Here is an 18,706-nt window from a genome sequence, read left to right as displayed (position 1 = left end):
TACATCGTGTCATTCTCATCAATACTAGCTATTCGTTTTGCGCAACGTTACGGAATAACTGTCCAAGCCATCCGAATACTGCCAATTGGCAAATCGGGTCAGATTCTCGACGTCAGGTTTCCAAACTACCAGTAAGAAGCTCACTACACCATGCACCCAAAACACCAGACCCTCAGCTAAGTCGACTGCGCATACTCCTTCCGCAACATCTCGCTGAATTTAAAGGCCATGGCCCCAATCGGCGCGGTGGGATGTCCACTAATTTGATCCGGGAAAACACTGGCATCCATCACGCGCAAATTTTGAACACCGTGGACGCGGCATCGCTCATCAACGACACTGGTAGAGGGCGACGAGCCCATTCGCGCGGTTCCAACCGGATGGTACAGTGTGAAGGCCTTTTCCTCCATCCAGCGGAGAAGCTGCTGATCCGAAATAGTGTCGATATCGCTACTCGAGTACGGCCACCAATAGGACCACGGATCATCATTTGCAGGGACAGGCTCGAAAAATTGTTCGAAGCTGGGGCTTCGCATGATCTTGAGACAGACCCGGAGACCGGCCAGAAGCACAGCTCGATCATTGTCCCCTTTATCCGATAGGTACTTTGGATCGATAATAGCTGGGGTTGCAGGGGTTAGCGACGGATGAGACTATTACCAAGGAATACTCACGATGGTCAAAAGGATCTCTGCTTTTCAGAGTGATGGTTCCTGTGCTCTGAGGACGGAGACCTACGGGCACGAGGGTGTAGATACCGCCTCCCTCAGCAGGAGGCTCCTCCCCGTGGTGCACGAAGGACAGGGGAGCGCCGATCAGCTCCAGGTCGGGGCCTACACCCCCGGAGGCATGGTTCTCGGGGGGCGTTCGTTTGGAAGACCCAGGGAAGGGATGATGCTCCCAGGACCGGAAAAACGCTGCCGCCTCGCCAGCGTTATGGGTCAGCGGTCCGCTTCCGAAGAGCATCCATTGAGCCAACGCAGGCAACGCCTTGATTGTATCACCGAGATAATCCAGGGTGGCGCCTGGCTTGGCCTTGCAGATGATTGGCGTCGGACAGAGGTGGTCTTTGAGGTGTCTCCCTACAGCACTATTCTCACGTAGGATGGGAATCCCGTGTTTCGAAAGCTCGTCCTTCGGCCCAATGCCGCTTAACAGCAATATCTGCGGGGTGTTGACGGCCCCAGCAGAGAGGATCACTTCGCGGCGAGCATGAACCTGAAAGAACTCGCCCCCACGACGGGTTTGGAACTCCACCCCGAACACCAGCGGTTCCTGGGAGCTTAGACGATCGACCAGAAGCCTGGTGACATGTGCGCCGCATGCAATCGTTAGGTTGGGACGCTTGCGGACTTCAGGACCCAGGTACGCTGTCGCCAGGGATGACCGCTGTCCTTTGCTGTCGATAAACGTCTGGAACCGTGTCACGCCCAGTGTTCCGTTTGGCGTATTGACATCTGGATTGGAGGGTATACCGGCCTCCTTGCAGGCGGGCAGAAACCCCTTTTCTCCCATTTCGGTTAGCCAGGAGTACCCGACTTCCCAGTCACCAGTCGTCCCTCTGTGCTGCATATCAATAGGAGGTCGCGCGGCGTTGGGGATGAACCGCTCCATGCGCCTGAAATACGGTGCCAAATCGTCATAAGCCCATCCTTTACACCCATGAACCGTGGCCCATTCGTCGAAATCCGACTTGGAGCAGTGGTGGTACATCATGGCGTTGAGCGAGGTACAGCCTCCGAGCAGACGACCTCGCGGCCAATATAGGCGGCGAGAGGCTAGGCCAGGTTGTTCGACGGTGTCATAATCCCAATCATGCTCAGTATGGAAGAGCTTGGCAAATAATAAGGGCACTTTGGACTCGAAGACAGCATTGTTGTCCCCGCCAGCCTCGAGGACTAGGACCGAGACATCCTTGTCCTCAGAGAGCTTGCTGGCCAGGACGGAGCCTGCTGCTCCAGCCCCAACGATGACTACGTTCGCGCGCCATTAGCCAAGGGCGTAGAGGGAGTGGTCCCAGTGGAGGGTCATACCATAGTCATAGCCTTTCAGGAGCCGCTGCGCTGCGGAGTAAGTAGCAGGAGGCCCTGAGAGGAGCTGAGGTGTCGCATAGTGGTGGGGATTGTAGACAGGGTTCCTACCCATGGTGATGTGTGAACACAGATTGCTCTGCTGCGCTGACTGCACGAGCGCGTAGGGGCGTTGCCCTCTTATTTACTGTCGGACAGATGGATACTGGCACATATTCCCCGCACCTGTCTCGCTAGCACATGCCATGCCTCCTATTGCCGTGGATCGTCGCAAGTATTCGAGAATGGGCCGCGCGGAATGTGGCCGTGCCCAATGGTTAGCTGCATTATATTGGCAGGGGTCTGCTTCTGAGTGGGCTAGTACAGTCAGATCATTTACTGTCCGCTGCATAGGCTTCTGGATGCGGGCATTGCATCCGCCCGTGAGCCGAAAGGTAGATTTGCGTCTGCATGAGGTTGAACAAAGCCCTCTGGAGTCTGGTCTGGGTACAATGCGTACAGAGTAGGTGTCAACAAGTAGTGGAGAATAGTCCTGACAGCCCCCGCTTAGCAGTGGTCCACAACGCTAGAATAACGACTACGCTCGATATGTCAATTAGCTCGCCAGATGGATCGCCTAACGTGAAGTGGTGCATATTAGGGGCTGGCCATGGCCTTCTGGCCAGAGGGTAACCACCATACATATTTGCGTATGGAGTTCCCCACTGACATGAAACCAATTAGACTTGCCGGATAGGATTCTCGATATCTTCATGTCTCTAAATCAAGTGCTGAATTTTCATCAGACAGGTAGCCGTCTCTAGTAAGCAGCCCCGTTGGTCTGCCTCCCCTCAACGCAATTTTACGCAATTTTCTAACCTCCGCGCAATTTTTGACGAATTCCGATTCTGGAATCGAGGATCGCATTTCTAAGGCCTACGAAGCCGCTAAACGCGTTAGAAAAAAACCGAATATTCGCGCTTTATCGCGTGAATTCAATATCTCTTACTATAGGCGTCAGAAATGTCTTCAGAGATAAGTATCCAACTACACCACTAGACCAAAAAGCGTGACGCCACATATAGTGCTAGCCGTGTCAAGACTTAACCTTCGGTGCGCCACAGTTGTCAAGTCGTTCTCGGCATCTTATAATGGACGTATATCATCAGAACAGCCCCACCAAACATGCAACAAGCATTCACAACCTGGCTCCTCCAGAAGATTCCCTCCTCAATTTCATTCAAGGCAGAAGTAACAGGAAAGCCAACTAAAGTCCCCAAAGCCGCTGCAGCTGATGATATACCAATCCTTGTACCCACAAGATCCTTATCTGGCGAAAGGTGCGGCACAATAATTGGATATAGGACTGCTAGCGGACCCATGAACAGAGCAATGAGTACTGCCCAGACGATGAGCGAAGCAATCGATTTAACACCAACCCAACCGAAGAGGAGGGCACTGGATGCCAGGGCGAAGCCGCTCATGGTGAGCGCTGGCCCGAATCGGGTCGAAATTGGCACCGCTAGGTACCGGCCTGGAATGGTCGACGCATTACAAATCACCAGGGTATAGAAGGCGAGATTAGAGCTTGCCCCGGCTTTGAACTGGGCAAAGGTCGGGAGTAGAAAGAAGGGGACCCAGTAGGCGATCCACATGAGGAAAAGAGCTAGGCAGAAGGCCATAAAGGCTGGGTCGCGGAATGCGGTGGGATCAAGAAGGGAGCGGACATGATGGAGAGCCTTACTCTTGGTCCTGGGTAACATGATTGCCATCGCGATAATTAGTTCGCCTAGCGTCACGAAACCGAGGACTCGAGTTGCCCACGAGAAGCCGAGCTTCGGCTGGAGAGTGGAAAAGATGATAGGGTAGATGATACCACCTGTCGTGCGTGGCTTAGTGAAGATATTGATGAGAATATGGGGAGGAGGTGCTGGAGGAGGACCTACCAATTGCGGTTCCTGAGGTAGCGATAAACATGGCCAAGGGGCGACGTTGCTGAAACCTCGACGCAACAAGACTGATACTGGGCACGTATAGGATTGCACTTCCAACACCGACACACACGCCCTGTGCCAGGAGGATCTGATAGTACTGGTCGGCCAAGCTCAACATCATGACGCCCAATACGGTGATTATTGTGCCTATAACTAAGAGTTCTCTGATGTACCCACGATCGAAGATGGGGCCGGTTACGACGCCTCCCACTGTAAATCAAGGATCCCCGTGGGTTAGTCGCACGGATCTTCTTCACTTCGACGTGGTAGTGTGTGTCCTTTTGCCTTCTTAAAAAGTGTAGCAACTTACAGATGAGAATGGCCCCTTGTAGCGTGCCGACCCATGCGATTGTGGTCGACGGGGAGGAAGACAACAGAGTTGTTTCGTAGTATTTTTCGTAGGAGCCATAGGCACTCAACAGACCCCTAGAATTAAGGAACGATGAGCCATGCGAGACACGGCTTACATACGATGGGAGACTTCCTTATGCACTGACCGACTCACCATGTTGCCGTGTAGACAAGAAAGGCACCCAGTGCCTGCAGCCAGGCGCTGAGGTCGTCATGTCCCTCGTCGGAGATATTTTGCGGTATGTGTTGTGGAACACGAGTAGGCGAGGATTGGGGGGACGAAGCCATCGGCAGAGTTAGGTGGCAGGCGAAGACTTCCTGGAGAGCGTCTACGTAAAGAGCTGAGAGGGGTGTAAGGTTGCGTACAAAGCGTAAGAGGGGCTGCTTGTACGAGGACCCGTTAAGCCCTGTTACGCTGTTAGTAACAACAAGTGTATCCGCTAGTGCTACGTCCCTTGTAACTACTCCAGAATATTAACGACGTGATTTAGCATCGAAGACTTCTTCGCCACTGTCAATATCATTATGTTCTGACTGATCATGCCTCACTGACATGACAATACATCAGCATATTATCTGAGTGTCAGTTGTTCGCTGGTGATGGTAGACAGAGCAAGCATTGTCAGGTTATATCAACAACCTAGACACATCCTAGCGGTTGTGGCGACTTCACAGTAAAACAACGTATTCCTGATGCATTCTACGATTTCCTTTCTCCTTATCGGAACCAGACCCATCCAAGATCAGGCCGCAGAGCATAGAGTACGCATGATGGTGCCATCGATGACGCTGATACGAGGCCATGTCTTACATCGAACTGGAAGCCTTATCGAGGCGGAGCTCCCACGCATGGTTGTATACTATTCTCGTCTTTCCATGACGTGAGACCACCGAACGTACAGCAGCACTCTATACGATATATTCGATGCGAGGGGGCCTAAGACTCTGGAACAGCAGCCATCATGAGAGGCTTCCATGAGGTGATGCTCTTACATTTGCTATGTTTTAGCCACGGTATCCTTCTATTCGACATGATGATGACATCATCCCAGCCAGCGAGTCAAGACAGTTCGTCTCGAGGGAAGCCTTATACATCGAATGTCCGATCCCCGCGTTGTTGAACCACGTGGCGCGATGCCCAGCATCAATACGAGACTCTCTACCTTTTCGCGAAATCTGTCACTGGCACACGTGCCTTCGCTAGACATGATGTCTCAGTTGATGTTGTAAGCTGAGTATGAACGTAGTGAGGTATATCAAAGTCTAGAATTTCTCTGTATACAGGACGAAAGGTATAAAGTCGAGGCATCTCCCTCCTCCTTCATGCCCATCCAGAGTCTACAACCACAGACATCATCTTCATTCGAACGTTCTTATCTCCTTGATAATATACACCGCCAATATGAAGCTCTCTTACACGTCTATTATCTGCCTGTTCGCCGGCACCAGCTGGGGCGCGGCCATTGATGCTCGCCAGACCCAACAGGTCACCGTGGCTCTTTCGAACGACCGCTCTGGCGCATACGCAAGTGTCAACATCTCCCCCGACGGCACGGACAAGAGCATTTCTGCCCTCTTCGGCGGAACCTCCGTTGGTGCCACTGGAAGCGTCCTGGCCTCCTCTGCTCAACTGGCCTCGTTCCCCCCAACCATCAAATGTGTCATTGTGAATGGCGGCGCCACCATTGCCACTCTGACTGCGCAGAAGACCTATGTGGATCTGGATGGAAATCCCGCCGTTGCGAACCCTGTCAACCTCAGCGGTGGTGTGCTGAGATGCTCTGTTTGAGTGTTGGGTTAGGAGCGGTGAGTTACGGAGTATACAAACAAGTAGACATCTGGCTAATGCGCTACAGCTACGAACACCACATGAAGATCGATGACCAGGACGGGTTCAGAGCTTGATCGTACATGTGGAGTAGCTTGAAGGGGTTATCATGTCATTTTCATTTAGTACAGCAGAAGTCAATTTATTTTCCATCTGATCCTGATCCCTACACCGTACCAGCAGCCAGAACATACCCCCCATCGACCACAATAGTCTGTCCATTCAGATACTGGTTCGTAGTAGTGAAAAGCACAGCACCAGCCATATCCTCATCCTTACCCGGCCGTCCAGCAGGAACCTTGCTTTCATACTTCTCTTTAGGAATAGCGCTCTTCTGCTTCTCGTCGCTGTCTTGGGTGGTCATTTCGGACGGGAACACACCGGGGGCGATGTTGTTCACACGGAGCTTAATCCCAGAGCTGACCACCTCATGCGCGAGCATCTTCGTAAGATGGATGGCAGCCGCCTTGCTGGCATTGTAGGCAAAATGATGCTGGGCCGTTTTGACAATGCCCGAAATGGAAGACACATTGATGACGGTGCTGGACCAGCCGTGCTCGATATCCGTGCCCTTTTTCAGCAGGGGCAGGAACGCCGTCGTCATGAAGAACAGCTGCGACACGTTCGTGCGGAAGACGTCATCCCATTCTTTGAAGGAGCCGGTCGGGTGCTGGAAGAGGTCCTTTTGGAGCTGGTCTGCGCTCTGCGCGTCAGTGTTTTGCGTCGATGAGGAGATTCCAGCGTTGTTGATCAGGATGTGCAGAGCGGGCTCGTTCGCTGAGACGTGCTGCACGAGCTTGTCGATCGCCTCCTTGGAGGTCACGTCCGCTGTGATCGGGATGATTTGGCCCGGGATGTCTTTTGAGTATAGTTCGGCGACGCGGTCGAGCTTTTCCTCGGTGCGACCGGTGATGTAGACTTTTGCGCCGTTCACGGCCAGGGCTTGGGTGGCCATCAGGCCAATGCCGGAGCCGCCGCCGGTCACCAGGGCGACTGGGAGCTATTAGCATCGCTTGACTTTATGCGATATTGGGGGTGTAATAGGATAGTACCTCGGTTCTTCAAGTCAAAGACATTGTTCAATTGGAACTTCTTGTTCTCATGTGCGGCTTCCATGGTGTATTTGTTGGTCGAAGCTGGTACGTTCAGTCTCGGAGTCGTCGCAATATATCGGCGAAACGGAATCTGATAAATGTGCTTGTGCAGAGGACGATGGGAGCAGCCAAGTCGGAAGAAGGATAGAAACATGGATCTAGGCATGGCGATGAAAGAAGCTGTTGCGACAGGCAGAGTGTTGACATTATATAGCTCGATGTATTGAGCATCTACGTCACGACATTGCAATTACGTCTGTAGCCAAATTGGCCTTGTTGATGGGAATTGGATCCATCTAGAAGTGTGTCGTTAACAGGTGCGGGTAGTTCTGCCGGTCGTCAGTGTGACGTAAAGGTGAGGCTGCAGAGCCTGGCCATCTCCAGTATACCCTTGGCTTCAGAACATAAAAGGCCATAATCTGACATCGCAATGACATCTATGGTTACATGACATTCTTCAGCAGTCTCGATTATATTAAACTGGGTGTGATTCATGTGGCGGAAGTATGAATGGGAGGAGGTTCAGGCACTATACAAATAGTCAGCGCCACACTGGCTCGACCTCATACCTACAGCACGGTGAGTTACACAAACGACCACACGCTTTCATTCCAAGACTACTAAACGAGAGACTAGGTAAGAAGCGCCCAGATATCATGAAAGGGTATTCATTATGCATCTATCGCTAGCAATGGAATAGAATCTGTCTAATGCTTGCCGGCATTCAATCCCCGTCTATCTAGGCTGGGTATGGCTTTTCGGAGGCACTGAGATGACTAGCCCGTCGCTCGGCATGACGATGGCGATCGGCCTCGAGCGTCTGTGCGAATTTGCTCTTTGCGCGAATCGCCGGACCCTTCCAATAGAACACGTAAATGGGGATCATGACCAACACGCCCACACAGCCCAGCAAGGTACTAGCCCACTGCAGGTGCCGACGCCCGCCGATATTCTGGTACATCGGGGTGGAATACATGGTCGCGATGCCAGCCAGGAAATCTCGCGCGAAGCCATTGCCTCCGGTGGCGGAGGCGGAGTACGGTCCATAGGCGGCCACCATATAGTCGATCGTCGCCATGTAGATGGCATAGTTTGCAATGGCAATCAGACAGGCGAAGATTAATGGCGCGATCCAGGGGTTGTACGCCGGGCCCATGGTCGTCCATGCAAACCCGAGGAGGCCGATGGGTTCTAACGGACAGATGAACAGTAACAGGAGGAGACGGCGCTCTGGGAGACGGGAGGCGTCCCCGTGGGCCTGACGGATCTTCCGTTGACGCCAGACATCAGGCAAGAAGATCGCATACGCGATGACATACCCTAGCAGGATCGATCCGAAGGCCATGCCTACTGCCAGGGTGCTGAAGTTCCATTGCTCAAAGACAAGAGTAAAGGACTCGGTGAACACGAAAATCAGGGCATCGGAGAAACCAGAAAGAAGAGAGAGGAAGAGGACAATCGGCTCCCGCAGGAACATCTCGAATGGGCGACGCCAGACCCGGAGTACGTCTTTTGCATCTAACCGCGGTGTTTTCAGTTCGTCTGGGCCCCAGACATCCTCCCCGTTCTTCCGTCGACGGCGCGCTTCCCGGTCTACCAAGATCGTCGCTCTGGTTTCGGGGACCAGGAAGAAATGCAAGGCCTGGGTGAACCCGCCCACAATCAGCTGCACCCAGAACACCCAATGCCAGGAGAGGTACTGGCCGATAAAGCCGCCAAAGAAGGGACCGACGGTCGACCCACCCACGGAGGAGAGCACCACGAAGGCGACCGCAAACCCCTGGTCCTGGGCTTCCCACATATCTGCCGTCATTCCCAGGGTGACTGACCCGCCGGCCGAGCTGAGTCCACCGAGAGTGCGGCAGACCACGATGGTTCCAAAGTTCGGGGCGACGGCGCACGGAATTTGCCATATGTTGACCAGGAACAAGCTCAGCTGCATGATGGGCCACCGGCCGAATTCCTCGCTCCAGGGCGCCCAGAGCTCACAGCCAAAGGCATATGCAACGAGGAACACACACTGGCCCACGCGGGCGGCTTGTTCACTGATACCAAACTCTTCCGTCAGGCCCGGAACGGCATTCGCGTAGACCCCCGTGTTGAAGTTCATCGACATTTGCACGGCAAAAATCACCGAGATGATCGTCCACTTCTTCCACCAGGGGAAGCAAAATCCTAGTTTATCGTAGCAGTCATCCTCGGTGAGTTCTCGCTTGCCGCCGCGGCGCACTTCCCCCGACGGTTCTTCTTTACTGTTCCCTGGCGACAGTGCATGCTCGGCCTGGGAGTGGGTGGGGTTGTCGAGAGAACGAGATGACCCCGTCTCTTTGGATAGGGAGTTATTGTCCGGCTTATTGACCGTCTCGTCCGACGTCTGCGGATCCGCTGCCATTGTAGTAGAGGTTGGGAGGTGCTGTAGCTAGGTCAAGGCTGCAGCATCGGACTGGGGGTATCAAGATTAAGGGAAGGAAAGATATTTTAAGGAAATATACAACTGTACGAGAACCGAGTGGATGATAAAACATCCCATTTACCATGTACGATCTTGGGAACAAGAGGACTATTTATCGCCACGGAGGAGCTGGGGAAGTGTACCACAAGAGCCATGTGCATGCCTCCGCTGCGAATGACATTCGAATCCGAACCTGATGGTGGGCAGGGCATGTAGACGACGAGAGCATAGGACAGCCATTCCTGATGATGTGGACAGTCCGAGCCATGACGCTCCAGGAGTATGACGTCGCCAGGGCTTCCGATCGCCCTAGTCCATCTTTCCCATGCTATCTGCCAATAGGACCACACCATGGCTAGCATGGCGAACAGCCCCAATGTTTAAAGCCGGATTCCACCGACACTCAGGCCCAGTACCCGAGTGAATCAGTAGGAGAGACCCATTATCGGCCGCCTCGGCAGCGGACCCAGCGGTCGGACGGGCTGTCGGCCGGCGGGGTGGCCAATGGACTCCGGCATGTCCGGACGAGCACCTGAGAACGGCGTGAACAGATGAAGCCGATGGGCAACGATGGGTGGGTGGAGATGTATGACGTCGGTGAGGGAAAGCTTGATTTGATGTCCGATAAGCGAGCAGTGGGCCTCGTGGTGAATGTGACCGGCTGGTCCACTGTTTCCGTTTTCCGAAGACGAGGTCTTGGTATATCCAGATATCTGTTCTCTCCAGTAAGTCGTCTCCGAGTTGGCATTTCAGGCAACTCTACAGCTAGCACAGCGAGTACTATGTCAGTTGTGAGGATAGTTTTGGGGTATCTGCAACGTATGCTGGAAGTCGGACAACGGTGGACAGGATCCAGGCAACGAGAATATCTATCTCGGGATATCACCGAGTATGAACAGAGTACTCTCTACGAGTAGAGAGCGATGCAGGTTTGTTCTCAGACCGGAATGGCACTCGGTCAACCGTCAGGCAACAAGCAACATGCCCCGGTGGGACAATCTTGGCCTCTCCAGTGCGGACGATAACCTGATCGTCAAAACGTCATACGGAGGAGTGGCTCCCGGTCCAATGAGCAGTCAGCCTTCCTCTATGCTATTCATAATGTGGATGAGACTCTTGGCAGATGCATTAGCGGACATGCATGTACTCTGTGAATTACTGCATCCAGTATGGCGTGCCTGATTGGAGAAAGCGCGTCACTGCTGCTTGACATCGGGATGCTATACTCCGTAGATGGCCTCCTCGCCTACCTGACTGTCCTTTAATACCTCCCCATCCTTTAACGCCGTGTTGACTCGGACCAACTTAAGCCATATTTGCCATTCAGGAGCGTGTATTCGTTAGAGTATTATTGTTGTACATTGTTGTACTCAATTAAATTTCTGTCTTTAAATACTGATAATATTGATAAATTATCCTCCTCCCTTTCAACTCAGGAAATCGTTAAACTTCTTGTTCAGTACGTAGAAAGACGAACCCAAAATTACATAAATAGAGATGGATTTGCGTTGTAGTGTTTGGAAATTTGGCCAGTACATTAGTATCACAGTATATGGAGAACCTAAGAGGGAAAATCCTAAGGTATACAATGGCCATACTCTAATCCTACCAGCAGTTAATGATTGTAGCTTCCATTTCAGCGCTCCTCGGGACACATACAAACCTAGTTACCCCCGGACACACAGTAAGTGATCAATCCACCACTCAACACACTGTCTAGTTAGCAAGCTTAATTCCCGGTATGCTATGGGTGGTCACATACGCCCTCGTCCCTACACTGCATTTGTATTAGTATTGATCTTACAGCACGATAATTGCACGTACAATATCTGGCTCATTTTCACAGTGTGTGCCTTGAGGACACTGGTCACAGCTCGACACGCAGGGACACTGTGCAAAGGACATAGCGCAGAACGCAATCACGGAGAGGATGGCGAGCTTCATTGTAGATGGTTTTCAATGTAAAGACCTGATGAAACGGGCGTCGTGTTGCTTGACAGTGACCGAAACAAATCTGGAGGAATGAATCTGAGGAGAAATGGGACAAAAGTCACTTTATATAGCAATGAGACGATCACATATGACATGTACTGATGCTTCCAGGGTCCTATGGTATCCCTTTGATCTGCAAGGTTGCTTCAATTGTGGTGGTACAAGCAGCAGTGCAAATTGCAAGAATGGTAGAACCCGCCTACCAGGTAACTGCAAGGTCATTGATTACCTACTAGGTAAACCACTCAGTACGTATAACGCAAAATTCAACCGTTCCAAATACTCGTACCGATGCAGCGCCTTTAGAACTGTCGGTGTAGAGTTTTGGCAATGCCTGGTTGCACAGGCACGCAGGCATTTGTGAGACCATTCCATCCTGCATTCGTTGTACAATTGTAGAGACAGCAGTGCAACCGACATGCAATGCTGTATCGAGTGTCATTCCAACCGCTAGGCGGGTTTGTTTCCAGACTCGGTCATGGGTCATGTTGATCATCCCCAAGTATTGTGTTCTAGCCTGAGGATCGACTATCCTGAAAAGTAAGGTATATTTGATCTAGGCCCCAGCTAACCGACACATATCAAGCAAGGCGACTAGTATGTTGGCGAGTGTGAAATGTGTTGGAGTGTGTGACAGGGTGAGTGGGCGCAGAGGAGGCTCGGAGGCTACTAGGTACCTTTGGCAGAGGACGGAGGCAGAATCCTCAGACAACAGCACATATAGATTGCAACGGGGTCCTTGGTCTGCTATCATGTCCGACCTCCCCACTACTAAAGCGTACAGATCATTCAATCGGGAAACGTGGGAAAAATCGCGAACGGACCCTAAGCAGGCGGGTGAAAATATCCGACCCTTGTCTACTCCGAAATTCGAAATTGTCCGCGGGAAGGATGTCGGACATTAACCAGGAAAGATAACCCGATTGATTCCAGGAGACGGAGCGATCCGATGGATCTGGGCGTGGCATTGTCCCGCCAACGCCATATCGTGTCTTTAAGTCGATCACGATCTGCAATCCGATACAATGGATTAAACCAAGATATTGGCGCTGGGCTGTCATCGATTCGAGGCAGTCTCTACGGAAAAAAACTATGCATTTCCATTACAACATCGTGGTGATGAGAGTCGGAACGGAACGTTCTCCGTCCCCTGATCGAGAATAGAGTCGCAGGATTGCCCATAATATATTATTCCCGATGTCGCTCTCCCCACCTGCAAGGATTACATCGTGGCACGTCAAATCCCCTAAATTACCCATCTCGTCTAAGCAGAAATCCGACTCCAGTTCCAACCGCGTTTAATTAGTTGATATTGGCATTAATGAATCTCATCGTGACTGCAGCCACGACGGGTGAGAATCTCGTTCTACCTCCACCTTGATATTCACCGTCTTCAGGACCCCATCTTGCGTAGTCTCCTGTGTAAGATGTCTCCTGCTCCCCGTGCTCTCGCTTCCACTAGACCTCCGGGAGATGGCAGTTTTGTGCCGCGAAGTCGTGATATCCGTCACCACGGACGACCCGACATTTCCGAAGCGAGAGATATCGGCGTAAAAGCTGTTCCGTTTCTTCTCCCGCACCACCTCTCCGGTCTTGCTGCCCATGATGGTCGATTGGTTGATGTACCCGCTGCTCTTCGGGTGGCTGAGCTCCACCTCGTCTGGCAGTCGCGTGGTGATCAGGCCTGAGTGTAGACCGGCGAATATGTGGTATAGTGTCGGCATACAAGCAATCGCGACTGTCGTGCTCATCATGGCCTGGTTGATCATCGCGGGGTGGACGATATCCCCTGTATATTGGTTAGAACGGCACGATGGTATCGGGGTCCTTTTTGCGTACAGGCAGTATCTGATGAGCGTAATGCTGGCGGAAGGAGTGATAGATGGGCGATTCCCATGCCGACGACACTATCAAACCTGTTAGACCATTCGAAGACATAGATCAGTGGGATCAGTACGCACCAGATACGAGCAGAAAAAGAAGCGAGAATCTTAACCCTCTTCTTCCATGCAAGCTGGACATGGCGCATCATGAAGAATGGGATCGCAACGACAATGACCTCGGTGATGACGTGGAGTGCATAGACAGGATATAACAGCACACCCTAAATGCTTGGTTAGTCCTCGTCTCGCCACTCTACCTGGTCGCGTACCTCTCCGACACATTTCTCAGGTGTGTAGACCCATGGCTCGGGCATCTGACACTGAAAGGCAATCGCGAACAGACCAAACACAGCCCATGCCGTTGTGAGGCCGATAGTGACCTTGCACGCCGTGCGAATCGCCCGCTTGGGGGTCAGCTTCCAGACCAGGAGCGTGGTCGACAACTTTGATAAGGCCAGGACAATTATGGAGAGGAGTTGAGCGACGTATGTAAACTATTAAAATATCTAGGATGAGCCTCGTATATCACCCGCCCGGTCTCTGGTGTAGCGTACCTTGTTCGCCGTGGAAATGGCCGCTGTCGTGAGCGTGTCTGCGTGTCTGCCCACACCATGATCGACCGCCTTTTGCATCACCACCACTTCAACTATAGATAGAACCTGGGAACAGAAATCGTCAAATGTCTGTCGGGTACGGCGGAATTTATCAATGGTGGCTCACCAGAGCAACCCATATTGGAGTGTTGACCGCAGCCTGTTGCTGCTTAAAGTAGATGACCGATCCCACTTTCGCGGCCACAAAGATAATCGCGGCGATCAGGAAGGACACCGACACCAGGGTAATTAGTGGCCCACGGTTGTCGTCCGATAGCACCTGGAATGGCGATGCTGGTGCAGACATGATCGCGGTGCGATAGTACCATCGTTGAACGTCGCACAATTCCAGGAGAGGGGCTGAGGATATAAAACTGAACGCCATTCAGAGTTTTCTCTCGCACTCTCACTCAGCGCTTATACCTCAGAGTTTCACGACTTCGTGGATACTACTCGGCTCGAAATTCCCTACCCCTGTTCCTACGAAATGACGGTTCGTGCATTGCCACCACTCAGCACCTTGAACCAAGCCGCTCCTCCTCGCAGCAACATCATCTCACTCGATTGGATCGGTGATACTATGGCGTGAGAACTAATTTGACATGGACTGAACCCCTGTCCGGAAGTTGAGGTGGTAATTACATGGCCGAGGCATTTCGAGCATGCGAGAGAACACGATCCTTTCGTCCAGCCACATTGTAGACTAGCCCACGTTGCATCAGACACTGCCTTCGCTTAGCTCGCTGACATTTAGATTGATGGCCAGGTTGCAGATGCATGTGTTCTAGCGAGGCCTCGATCGATCTTGGAACATCGCGTCGCCTTCGCATTCCGAAGCGGCCAGATGAACCCTGCTAGTACGCACACTAAGACTGCCCAATTTCCCCGTCCCAGCGTCGGCGCTTTCATCGCTTATCGTGGGATGCGTCCTCATCCTTGACTAGCTGTGTTAGAGCTGTCCCCCATTGGAGAACTCATTTGCCCATAACAACACGTTACACGTTCCGACATGGATCGGTCAGTAGTGCGGAGCGGGCTCGCCACAGATTAAACGCTACCGAGAAAATATCTGTCGCGTTAGGGGATAAGAAGATATATTAAACTCGCTTCCAGGATGTCGTGGGAGATGGAGAGAATATTATCCCTGAATCTGGCTTGCTCCTTCTTTTCCATGTCAGTCGCCCGGACTTTGCTCTCGGTTTCTCGATAGATTGACACGAGTCGCCAGTCGCCGGTCTCAGTCATCATGTACAACGAAGATGTCGAGATGAAGAGTGGTAGCGCCGTCCACACTCGGGTGATGGGGTCGAATGGCCCTGCGCCAGGGAGTGGAAGCGTCGAGTATCGCCAAAGACAGCAACTCGAGGTGCGGATGATCCTACGTCTAGATGTTTGCAACTAACAGAAATGGTATAGAGATATTTGAACTTCTTCTCATCGCTGGCATTCTCGGCCTGCTTACTCGCCTCTTGGGAGTCTACTGGTGGCAGTATCCAAGCAGGCCTGTACAATGGTGGACCTGCTGTTCTTGTGTACGGCATTATTGTCAGTGGTGTCGGCAATTTGGCCATCGCATGCTCACTGGCGGAGCTGGCTTCAGTGTAAGAGCACCTCAGGCGCATTGGATGTGCTTTATTGACTTGATTTTACAGACACCCCGTCGCTGGAGCGCAGTATCACTGGAGCTATGTACTTGCTCCATTCTCACCTCGATTCCTTAGTTTCTTCCAAGGTACGTCCATGGCCCGTAGCTATTGTGAATCAGTAACTAATCTCCATTTTAGGATGGGTTACCGTAAGGCTTTTAGCCCATGAATCAACAGCATACACTGACGCATATACGTGCAGGTCTTCTCATGGGCTGCGCTAGTCTGCATCGCCCCTTTCTTCATCGGAACACAAATTGAGGGCATGGTGGTTCTCTCCAATCCCGAGTATGTCGCTCAGAGATGGCATGGGACGCTGCTTATGTGGGCGGTGGTCTTGGTCCCGATCATCATCAACATCTTTGCCCGTCGCGTGCTGGGTGTCATCGAGGTGGCGGCTGGCATCATGCATGTCATCTTCCTGCCGGTCACAATCGCCGTGTTTGTGATCCTCGCCCCACGAAACCCCAACGCTTTTGTATGGGACACCTTTGTCAGTGGTCTCAGCGGGTGGCAGAACCCCGGTGTCGTCTTCTCCATCGGTCTTCTGGGTGTCATCACCCCGTTGAGCGGTGCGTATATCGACTGTCCCAATCTGCTGCATCATTCTAACATCCGCAGGTGTCGACGGAATCATCCACATGGCCGAAGAGGTCAAAAAACCAAAGAAAGTAGTCCCCCGCTCCATGATCTGGGGCACGATCATCAACTCCGTCATGGCCTTTGGATACATCGTCGCCGTGCTCTACTGCATGGGCAACTACGAAGAGGCCCTCATGAGCCCCACGGGCTACCCCATCATCCAGATCGCCTACCAGGCCACCGGCTCCAAGACCGCCACCTACATCGTCATGGCCATGGGCATGCTCCCGGGCTGGGTGGCCCTGTTCAACGGCCTGGCGTCGGTGACGCGGCTGACGTGGGCCTTTGCGCGCGACAACGGCCTGCCCTTCTCGGACTTTTTCGTCAAGGTGTCGCCGCGGTACAAGATCCCGATCCGCGCGCTGTTCCTCGTCGCGTCGGTCGTGATCGCGCTGTCGTTCATTCAGATCGGATCCACGGCTGCCTTTAACGCCATTCTCTCCCTCAGCACCCTCGGATTGTACATCTCGTACCTGCTGCCGTTGATCTTCCTCGTCATCAAGCGGTTCACCAGCCCACAGGATATTCCGCGGGGGGCGTTCTCGCTGGGAAAATGGGGTCTTCCGGTCAACCTGGTGGCGATTCTGTTCGCGACGTACTTTGCCATCTTCCTGCCCTTCCCGTCGACGTTGCCCGTGACCGGCGAGAACATGAACTATGCCGGGCCGGTGCTGGGATTTGTCATGATCTTTGCGTGTGTGGACTGGGTGGTGCGCGGACGGCGCAAGTGGAACGGGCCGACGATGAAGTATTCTCGGGAATAGAAAGGCAGACCATAGACATACATCAATAGCTAGTTTCGTTAATCTCTGGTATAATCAGAACAGATTCCAACTTCATCGCAGATATTTTGGCTGCTCTTGGCAGGGCGCGGACAACCCCCGACGGCCCAATGGAGAATCCTCGCTAGATCCAAGAGAGAAAAAACAAGCGCGAAGGAAGATGCGAAGCGAGCTGGTCCGGGGATCGGAATGCCCGCCACTAGACTAGTAGGATGTCTTTTCTAGCGGCCGATTAAAGGGAAATGGAGCGCAATATTCTTCCGCAGATAATTACCACTCGTGAAGAGTCAATTCCAGCACCATGATCTTGTTGTGGTTGTGGATAGGGGGCTCAATTGCCTCGGCTCAAGTGGATGCATCGCCACCACCTCTAGCAGGATCACGCCGTCTGCTTTCCTGTCCGCATGCAACAACAGCAGCGGAATCCTCGGGGGTGTCGCCGGAGCCGACCCCGTTCCCCTGGGACAGTCATGGCGCTCGTGCGCTCATGCGACGGGCGACGACGTCCTCGGCCGAAGCCAGCGTCTGTGGCTACTTTAATGGCGATAAGAGTAAGCCTTTCGATTATTACAGCATATGGGCATGTCTAACCCCCTCAGATTCGCGCCTCGACTGTGGTTACGGCTGGAACTGCGTCTTCCATGCTAGTAACGCGGCCTATCCCGCCCTCGTGGGCTGCTGCCCGGTCTCTTCGACCACCCAGTGTCAATTCCTGACGACTTGCTATGACAGCGCGCAGGTCTCGGCCACCGCGTCGCTGCGCAGCCAGGCAACTGACCCCTTCGTCACCCTGTGCACGGAAAGCGACAATGCGTATTGCCATACCTGGACGTGGCCGGATCTCGACATGACCGACTACGCCTGTACCTACGCCAGCTCGCCGGCGGTCGAACGGATCCAGACCGTCGGGTCATTGACGGATGTCACTGATAGCCAGGACCAGACCGTCGAAACGCTGTCCATGTCCTGGGTTGACGATTCGGTGCTGAAGGCCATCGCGGCTGTCACTTCGGCAGTGTCCACTACTGGAACGTCGGCCACGTCGGCGGGAACGGCGGCTCCTACTGATGCGTCTGAGGAGCAAGGCTCAGCTACGCCTGTCGGAGCAATAGTAGGTGGTGTGGTTGGGGGTGTGGTGGGTGTGGGTTTGATCGTTGCCGCTGGAGTCGTGTATCGCCTGCGGAAAAAGAAGGCAGCGACCCGTGGTGCAGACGCCAAAGCCCTGGGAGGGCTGTCGGGGTCCAGATATGCAGAGGTTGATGGAAAGGATCAGTGGTATGAACTGGATTCCAGGCCGATGGCAGCGGAGATGCCGGCGCAGCCAGCTCGGCATGAGTTGGAATGACATGTCCACGGGCCATATCTATTGCGAAAGCGGAATAGAGACAAGCAGCAAAGACGATTCTGGTTTGGTTGGATCTAGCTCACCCACCGGTGGCA

General features: G+C 53.0%; 8 protein-coding genes across 8 annotated transcripts; 2 read left to right on the top strand and 6 right to left on the bottom strand.

The window, feature by feature from the left end:
- Positions 1–176: 176 nt before the first annotated feature.
- Positions 177–2,145, bottom strand: ATEG_08635 (GMC family oxidoreductase; the record flags this gene model as incomplete). The annotated part of the gene is made up of 3 exons (XM_001217220.1): positions 177–622; positions 675–1,973; positions 2,034–2,145. 3 exons carry the CDS (start codon positions 2,143–2,145, stop codon positions 177–179), a joined length of 1,857 nt encoding a protein of 618 aa, XP_001217221.1.
- A 991-nt stretch (positions 2,146–3,136) lies between these two features.
- ATEG_08634 (uncharacterized protein) lies at positions 3,137–4,121 on the bottom strand (the record flags this gene model as incomplete). The annotated part of the gene is made up of 2 exons (XM_001217219.1): positions 3,137–3,888; positions 3,956–4,121. The coding sequence occupies 2 exons, from the start codon at positions 4,119–4,121 to the stop codon at positions 3,137–3,139; spliced, it is 918 nt and encodes a 305-aa protein (XP_001217220.1).
- A 2,227-nt stretch (positions 4,122–6,348) lies between these two features.
- ATEG_08633 (SDR family NAD(P)-dependent oxidoreductase) lies at positions 6,349–7,298 on the bottom strand (the record flags this gene model as incomplete). Its single annotated transcript, XM_001217218.1, has 2 exons — positions 6,349–7,175; positions 7,235–7,298. The coding sequence occupies 2 exons, from the start codon at positions 7,296–7,298 to the stop codon at positions 6,349–6,351; spliced, it is 891 nt and encodes a 296-aa protein (XP_001217219.1).
- Positions 7,299–8,015: 717 nt separating this feature from the next.
- ATEG_08632 (uncharacterized protein) lies at positions 8,016–10,090 on the bottom strand (the record flags this gene model as incomplete). The annotated part of the gene is made up of 2 exons (XM_001217217.1): positions 8,016–9,661; positions 9,811–10,090. 2 exons carry the CDS (start codon positions 10,088–10,090, stop codon positions 8,016–8,018), a joined length of 1,926 nt encoding a protein of 641 aa, XP_001217218.1.
- Positions 10,091–11,155: 1,065 nt separating this feature from the next.
- On the bottom strand, positions 11,156–11,672 carry ATEG_08631 (uncharacterized protein; the record flags this gene model as incomplete). Its single annotated transcript, XM_001217216.1, has 4 exons — positions 11,156–11,327; positions 11,412–11,440; positions 11,491–11,505; positions 11,553–11,672. The coding sequence occupies 4 exons, from the start codon at positions 11,670–11,672 to the stop codon at positions 11,156–11,158; spliced, it is 336 nt and encodes a 111-aa protein (XP_001217217.1).
- A 1,376-nt stretch (positions 11,673–13,048) lies between these two features.
- ATEG_08630 (uncharacterized protein) lies at positions 13,049–14,503 on the bottom strand (the record flags this gene model as incomplete). The annotated part of the gene is made up of 5 exons (XM_001217215.1): positions 13,049–13,509; positions 13,560–13,824; positions 13,873–14,097; positions 14,158–14,262; positions 14,324–14,503. 5 exons carry the CDS (start codon positions 14,501–14,503, stop codon positions 13,049–13,051), a joined length of 1,236 nt encoding a protein of 411 aa, XP_001217216.1.
- Positions 14,504–15,442: 939 nt separating this feature from the next.
- Positions 15,443–17,394, top strand: ATEG_08629 (putative GABA permease; the record flags this gene model as incomplete). The annotated part of the gene is made up of 7 exons (XM_001217214.1): positions 15,443–15,562; positions 15,613–15,797; positions 15,849–15,928; positions 15,981–15,991; positions 16,045–16,414; positions 16,464–17,178; positions 17,307–17,394. The coding sequence occupies 7 exons, from the start codon at positions 15,443–15,445 to the stop codon at positions 17,392–17,394; spliced, it is 1,569 nt and encodes a 522-aa protein (XP_001217215.1).
- A 173-nt stretch (positions 17,395–17,567) lies between these two features.
- On the top strand, positions 17,568–18,611 carry ATEG_08628 (uncharacterized protein; the record flags this gene model as incomplete). Its single annotated transcript, XM_001217213.1, has 1 exon — positions 17,568–18,611. One exon carries the CDS (start codon positions 17,568–17,570, stop codon positions 18,609–18,611), a length of 1,044 nt encoding a protein of 347 aa, XP_001217214.1.
- Between the last annotated feature and the right edge of the window lie 95 nt (positions 18,612–18,706).

This window comes from Aspergillus terreus, genomic scaffold (genome assembly GCF_000149615.1).
Source record: "Aspergillus terreus NIH2624 scaffold_13 genomic scaffold, whole genome shotgun sequence".
Lineage (NCBI taxonomy): Eukaryota > Fungi > Ascomycota > Eurotiomycetes > Eurotiales > Aspergillaceae > Aspergillus > Aspergillus terreus.
Note: the sequence above shows the minus strand (reverse complement) of the source record. Positions and strands in the feature narration are given on the sequence as shown.